This window comes from Myotis davidii, unplaced genomic scaffold, assembly GCF_000327345.1.
Source record: "Myotis davidii unplaced genomic scaffold, ASM32734v1 scaffold705, whole genome shotgun sequence".
NCBI lineage: Eukaryota > Metazoa > Chordata > Mammalia > Chiroptera > Vespertilionidae > Myotis > Myotis davidii.
The window spans coordinates 923,882-931,585 of record NW_006296405.1 but is presented as its reverse complement, the minus strand read 5'-3'; the positions used below and the strand labels follow the sequence as shown (position 1 = coordinate 931,585).

Genomic DNA, 7,704 nt, shown 5'->3' with positions numbered 1-7,704 from the left:
CCATCTATTACCTCCTGCACGCACCCTGACTGGGTGGCAAACTTCTGGTGCTTGGTAAGACTCGCAGCCAAGTGAGCCACACCGGCCAAGGCTGAAAAACTTTTTTTTAAATCCTCACCTGAAGATATTTTTTCCATTGATTTTTTTTCTTTTTTCCCCCTTTTTTTATTATTATTAAGGTATTACAAATGTGTCCTCATCCCCCCCATTAACCCCCAACCTCCCACACACACACACACTCATGCTCCCATCCCCCTGTTGTCCATGTCCATTGGTTTGGCTTATATACATGTATACAAGTCCTTCGGTTGATCTCTTCCCCTTACCCCCGCCCTCCCCTACTTCCCTTCTGGGGATTGATAGCAGCGATCAGGCTATCCATTGATATTTTTAGAGAGAGTGAAAGGAGGCGCAGAGGGGGATAGAGAGAAAGAAAAACGACTTGAGAGAGAGACGTTGATTGTTGCTTCCTGCACCCGCTGGTACATGCCCTTGAACGGGAATTGAACCCATAACCCTTCGGACAGCAGGCTGATGCTCTAACCAATGAGCAAGCCAGCCAGGGCTGAGAAACTTTTTTGAAAAAAACAAATATAGTCACTCAGTACCTAATCAGCAACAATCTTGAGATGGGACTAGAAATCAGATGTCAAAACCTATCCCACTCTAACCCAAGGATACAGAGTGTAGGGGAGGGGTTGCCTGAGCACTTAGCACCATTTTTTTTCTCACTAGTTTAAATTCCCTCATTGTTTTAGTGGCTTTGTAGTTAATTTTTTTTCTAATAAGACTAGGCTAACTAAAATCATCTGACATGGAAAAGGAGGAGGTAAGGTTAAAAAGGAACTTAATTAGCAAGGTAATTATAGCAGGCAAAAAAGTGCCCTGGTTATATAAATACGCTATTGTTACGCGCATGCAAGTTGGGCCTTGTCAAGGGACTTGTTAAGGTTTAGAGGTCAGAGGATCATGTAATTAGGTGTTTAGGAAAAAAATAAAATAAAAGCAAAACAGCCACCAGAATTAGGAATGGCTGCTGAGCCACTACCAAATGCGTTATTACATGGGGTTCAATTGCTGGAGGGGTTGTTAGAGCAGCTTCAGGGATTCCAGGGAAGGGTAGCACCCCACCTCCCAACCGAGGGGAAAAAAAAAATAAGCTAGCTGGAATCAGAGCCAACAGAACTGCTGATGCGGAAAGTGTAAAGGCCTAGCCACAAGGGTCCCTAGACCGGAGAGGTGGCAGTAGGGCTGGTCATGTCACTATGCTGAGCAACAAGAAGAAATACATTGTCAATGGCAACTCTGGGATTAAAGCCCAGGTGAGGCTAAGCTCTTATTTTCCAGTCTTGCTGCTGCGATGGCCATTAATGTGAAAGGCTAGCTGCTTTTCCCTTCCTTTCCTGCTTTCATCCCTCCTTCTGGCAAAAGGTGAGCTGCCCCTCTCCTAACAGTCTCTTTCTCTCCCTTATCTTGATGCTTGTTGGAATTAGGCAGTTCTCTCTGGGAAAAAAGGTAGATTACCTTAAAGGACTCTTTGATTTCAGACACATAGGAAAATTAGGGGTAGGATCTACCAAAATACCCCAGCCGGGGGTGGATAGACTACTGTGTTACAAGATGTTGAGTGTTACAAGGTGAGCTGTTGAGTAGGAATATATAGAATATTTAACTGTTAGGGCAGGTGGACAACAGGGATGACCTACTTACACATATGCTCTGGTTGTCAGTAAAAGATAAACATATTAATTTCTCTGGAAAATGGTATAAAATTCTATATAAGTGGTTAGTCCTAATATTCTTCTGTCCAAAAGAAACTTGACTTCAGTATCTAACAAGTAAACAAAATTTAGTACTCTTATGCCTCTGAGTGGAGAAAGCCCACATAGTTTTCTGTAGTGCCAAAAGACAGCCTAAACTTCACCTGAGTGGAAGGAATAACTGTAAGTGGAGAAGACTAGAGAAGAGAGCTCAGCTTAGGAAAAATGGTTTGGATAATGATGCAGCTGTGGTTCAGTGTTATTGGGGTAAATGTATGTGTACCCACCCACCCCTGATCCTAGAGAAGTTGAGTGCTTGGCCCCCTCTAGTGGTGTGTGGAATGGGAGTGAGGGGGGGGGGGTGTTGTTAAATCAGGCAGGTTTATCTATTCTTCTTCTTTTTTAAGGAGGCACGGAAAAGTTAGTGACTCATTGTGACCTTTGGAAGGTCAGTTATTACTCCTTTTCCTAGATGGGCCTCTAAAAAAGAATAAAAATAAGTCATTGTCTTAAACAAGGTTGATGAAATGGAAACCAGAGTTCGGAGCTTGACTGCTATCCTCCTCGCAATCTTCACACCCACCTTCCTCCCCTTCCCAACTCTTTTTGCCCTTAAAACTTCTTTTAACTTTAAGCGTGGCTTATGCTTACCATGTTTACTTAATATTCAACACTTACAGACAGTGAAGATAGACTAGGCTACTTCAGATTCATTTCAGAACATGACTGCCTACCATTTTTCAGGCATTTGTGTCTGAAAATGTAAGGTCACCCTTACATACATAGCTCCTGCCTTTATGGAGCCAATTGCTTATATTATAGTCATATTCAGTGTAATAAGTACTGTGACAGGAGATGTACATGGAAGTTCATGTATATCCCATGGGAGTTCATAGAAAGGGCACTTTACCTACTTAGCAAAATAATCAGTTTTGCCCTTTTTCATTTTGCAAAGAACTTCTAATCCAATGAATTTTCCTATTGCAGAAAATAATTTACAAACTCGGAAGTGCTACCTAGGCTTCCTATGTTGCTGCAGCTATGAAAATGGTATGAATTCCCCTGAAAGGCGTGCTAAGCTAATTCAATTTGCCATTGGTTCCTTTGTCTCAGTACTCCAATGACTTAGTAGTTACCTCTAGCTGCAGGAAATGGAGGTCAGTTGCTGCTCTCATTCTGATATGCTGTGTCTGTGTTCTGCCCATCAGGGAACCATCTTTTTATTATGAAAGGTAGAACCAGTTGTCAGATCTTTGATGCTTCCTGCCTCCTTGCCACCTGGGATCCAGAATAATTTAAGCAATTATGCAAAATTGTAGTTAGGGAAAAAGAAAAAAGTTATTTGTTGAAATTATATGAGCTTTGATTGGTAAAGTGTTTAAAAGTAGCAGCTGGAACCTCCAATAGTAGGAGAAAGACATAAAAGTGCAAGAAACTCATTGTCAGATAGTGTCCAAAATGCAATCTTGAGTATTGAGGTTTATACATTTTCAGGACACTTATTCACTCCTTCTACATCTGTCATGTTATAGTTAATAAATGACCACTCTTGTGCTTTTAGGTATTTTATGATAGCAAGCATTAAAAACAATAAGTTAATGTTTACTGTACTTACTAGTATTAAAAGGCTAATTAATACAACTTTAAAAACTATAGTGACTAACCCTAACCGGTTTGGCTCAGTGGATAGAGAGTCGGCCTGCGGACTCAAGGGTCCCAGGTTCGATTCCAGTCAAGGGCATGTACCTTGGTTGCAGGCACATCCCCAGTAGGGGATGTGCAGGAGGCAGCTGATCAATGTTTCTCTCTCATTGATGTTTCTAAATGTCTATCCCTCTCCCTTCCTCTCTGTAAAAAATCAATAAAATATATATATTTTTAAAAACTATAGTGACTATCTGCAAGAGCTATAAGAAGATTTATAAACTGTAGGGGCTAGTGGGGGAGGATTTATAAACTGTAGGGGCTGGAGTGGGGGAGTGGATGTATTGAATCTCCTGCTTTTATTCACAGTTTACATACAGGCGTACCTCAGAGATATGGGGGTTTGTTTCCAGACCACCGCAATAGAATTGTCATCTTTTGCTGGTGGAGAGTCTTGCCTTCAATTTGTAAAAACAAACAAACAACAACAACAACAAAAATGCAACATCTGTGAAGCACAATAAGACAAAGTATGCCCATACATTGTTTCATTTAACCCTCTCCAAAACTTGTGAGGTTTTTTTCATCTTTGCTGTATTTATGAGAAAATGAGGCTCATGGAAACATCTTGACCAACATCACATAGCTAGTGAGTGGCATAGCCAGTATTTTAATGCAGTCCCAGAATGTTCTGTCTGGATGGAAAGCCTATGTATTTTTTCATTATATGAAACCATTTCCTGAGAATCTTAAAACCTTGAAGGCAAGTCACTTTACCTTCCTGTACCTTGCAGTTTCTCATCTAGATAGGTGAAAATTGGAATAGTCTCAAAATTCTTTTTAGTGAAACTATAGAATTTCTGAATATGACTCAACTTTCTAAAAATTAATTTTAACCCTTTGAGTGCCAATCAATATCCTAGGAACTATGCTAAAATTGCCAAGCATTTTTGCTGATTTTACAGCAGTTTAGGAAAAACATTATGAATCACAAGTAAATGAAGTTACATATTCAAAAACTTAAGGAAACCTTTACTACATTTGTTTTCTGCACTTAGGTGCCATTTGTCAATAAAGAGTGAACTACTAGTATCTAATAGTGACACTGCAGGAGGAGCGTGATAGCGCTCCCAGCACTTTTGGCGAAAGATAGGAGGAGCTGGATCACCCTCCCCGGCACTCTCGGGGTTAACCAGAACATCTCATTCTCTCTCTCCCTCTCTCTTGTTTTTATTTATTTTTTATCACAATTTTATTGTAAAAAGCATATAGCCCTGGCTGGTTGCTCAGTGGTTAGAGTGGGGGCCCACGGACCAAAGGGTCAAGGGTTTGATTCCCGGTCAAAGGGCACGTACCTTGGTTGCAGGTTCAATCCCTGATCCCAGTGGGGACACGTGCAGGAGGCAACCAGTAAATGTTTCTCTCCCTCCTCCCTCCCTTCCACTCTCTCAGGTGAGGATTTTAAAAAAAAATTATATATATAAAAGCCTAAGTGACCATCCAGTAGCTATAATGCGCACTGCCACCAGGGGCAGATGCTCAATGCAGGAGCAGAAACCACAGGCATGGAAACATGGAATAGACTGATGAATCTCAGAGGAAAGGGGGAAAGGGGGAGGGCAGGAAGAGATTAACCAAAGATCTTATATGCATACTAGAGTCTCGGTGCATGGATTTGTGCACCAGTGGGGTCCCTTGGCCTGGCCTGCGGGGATTGGGGAAAAATAGGCTCCTCGACATCCCCTGAAGGGTCCTGGATTGCGAGAGGGCACAGGCCAGGCTGAGGGACCCCACCGGTGCATGAATCCATGCACTGGACCTCTAGTAATAAAATAAAAGCATATAGTCAGAGAGTGGATCGAATATTTAAATTTGATGAAAATATAGTAAGTAAAGAATGAAAAATCATTCTTCTCTCCAGAGTGTTAACATTCTAAAGATGGGTTGGTACAGTGAGATCAACTACCTTGAAATGTTATCTCAGAACAGAGGTTGTTTTCCTTTATGTAACTAGAGTCCTTTTTCTTAGCAGATCCAGTTTGCTGACCAGAAGCAAGAATTCAACAAACGTCCCACCAAAATTGGACGTCGCTCTCTGTCTCGTTCTATTTCTCAGTCATCTACTGACAGCTACAGTTCAGGTGAGTACTGAACTTTTATGGAGGTATGACCAATAGACCCCATTGCCTGCCCAAGGCTAATTAAGCATGGTCAATCCCATGCTTTGGAATAAACACTTTGTCTCTAAGTTGAAATTCAGACCAAAATTCTAGATGGAATTTTTGGATTCCTCTTGGGCAAGCATGTCAAACTCAAAGGCTAATGCAGGCCAAATAAACACGGTATGCGATTCGTGGGCTGCGAGTTTGACATGCTTGCTCTTGGGGATTCAGAGTGGAGTTTAATAGAAGCCTCTTTTTCCAATAAAGGTAGAAGAAGGTTATTAAGGAAACTGAGTTCTGATTTATTCAGAGGGTGGGAAGGAGTTTGTTGCTCACTGATGAACTTCACTAAACAACATGGTTGACTTGTGTTTTTCCTTTCTTTGAATATAGAAGAAGGGTTCCCCATCCTTCCATCGGGTACTTGGATATTAATGGGGAAACCTTAATTGCCTCAAAAAACATGAAAACATTGTAGCTAGTTCAAGTGAGCCCTTTGCCTTCTCTTCTAAGCTGTGATATTGTTGATTACTACTCCCTTCTTCCTTTGCAGTGGCACTAATTCAAATATATGGGTCCTGAGTCTTATCATTTAATGCCAGATGAGCTGTTACCATGTAAAACCCCTCGAAGGCATTGGCCATTTGTGCAACAGTGCCCAATATGTGTCTGATCTAATATGGAGCTATTTTATTTTGCTCTTGTGTTGGAATATGGTAGGAAACTGAGTTATCTCTTCATATTATAAGTAGTAATATTCATTAGAAAGTTTTCATCATGACCTGAAGTTTTATTTGTTCTTCCCACAATTAGGAAAGCAGTATTTGTTATGTAAACTTAAAGAAAGCTTGTTTAGAAAACTGTCACTTTTAGATTGACAGATTGTTATTTACTTTTTTTTTTTTACATTTCATTTTTTACTTCCCACAAAAACTGAAATATGTAAAGCACATGAGATCATTTCCTATGGATTTTTGTCTGTGGACACCAAATGTGGTACCAATCTTATTCTGCTGAAATAACCAGTGTTGGGAAATTCATAAACCAGCTAATATAACTCTGGAAACTTTAATAATTGTGAAAATGTGAATTGTAAAACAGGGTATAAACTTTTAGACTAATGGTTTGTGCATGTTATCTAAAGATGATAGTAAATAATAACTATACTAAATGTTAACTCCAACTCAGTTTATTCTCTACACACTTGATCCATATTTCCAACTGTGTTCCTGAAGAGAAAAACTAATGCCTGCCTTCCCAATGAACCCCTATATGCAGGGAGTATACCTACAAAATATTTGTTTACCTAGAAGAGTGTGTTGATGTACTTGGTTTCTAAGCGAACACATAGTTGGCTGGTAAACTTATTGGTGGGTGACATTAACTGGTGACACTGTGGAAAACGTGGACCTTTTAATTGCCATTTTTATAGTAAAAAAAATTATCAACCACATATATCCATTTAAGGGTATTAAGCTCCAGAGCATTGAAGTCAAAACATTCTGGAAATGAAAAAGGACTTAAAGGTCAGTTCTTCAGTTTTCTACTGGATGCTTGGAATTGCCTTGTTGGCAACCCTGCAAATAGCTATCTGACCTCTTTGGGAGCATTTTAAATGATAGGGTAACCCTTCATTTATCTAGTTATTTAGCTCCTGATAAACTCTTCTAGTTATTGGAATTTATTTTTGTTATTATTATTTAATTGACTTTAGAGAGGGAGGAAGAGAGAGACAGAGAGAAACATCAATATGAGAGAGAAGCATTGATCGGTTGCCTCCCACACCCACCCCAACCAGGGATCAAATCCGAAACCTGATATTACAATTCCTCGAATTTAAAGATTTTACCTAGAATTAGAAATAAAAATCACCATTTTGGGGGCATCCCACTGTCAAGGCTATCTGGGTATATTCCAGATTAAGTTTTTCTTTAAAAATATTATGCCTATGTATATAATATTCCAGATATGGTCTGAACTAATCTGTACGAAGTGTTATTTCCATAAACTCAGTGCTTTTAAAATGAATCCCAAAAATATGTTTATTTCTTTTGCATCTGTGTCACACATACTGTTACTTCACTTTGTTTTATGGTTTTATTTTTTTTACATGAACAATTTTGAAGTCCTCTTAAACA

At 39.7% G+C, this 7,704-nt stretch overlaps 1 protein-coding gene across 3 annotated transcripts in view; it reads left to right on the top strand.

Moving 5' to 3' along the window:
* AHCYL2 (adenosylhomocysteinase like 2) overlaps positions 1-7,704 on the top strand; it is a 54,369-nt gene that overhangs the window by 6,888 nt on the left and 39,777 nt on the right. The window contains exons 1-2 of one of the 3 annotated variants that reach the window (XM_006771380.2): positions 1,034-1,322; positions 5,437-5,545. In XM_006771380.2, the coding sequence (XP_006771443.1) occupies positions 1,266-1,322; positions 5,437-5,545 (166 nt within the window). In that variant the 5' untranslated portion in view covers positions 1,034-1,265. Of the gene's footprint in view, positions 1-1,033; positions 1,323-5,433; positions 5,546-7,704 lie in introns of those variants that run through there. The other 2 variants (XM_006771379.2, XM_006771381.2) reach the window with 2 other exon arrangements.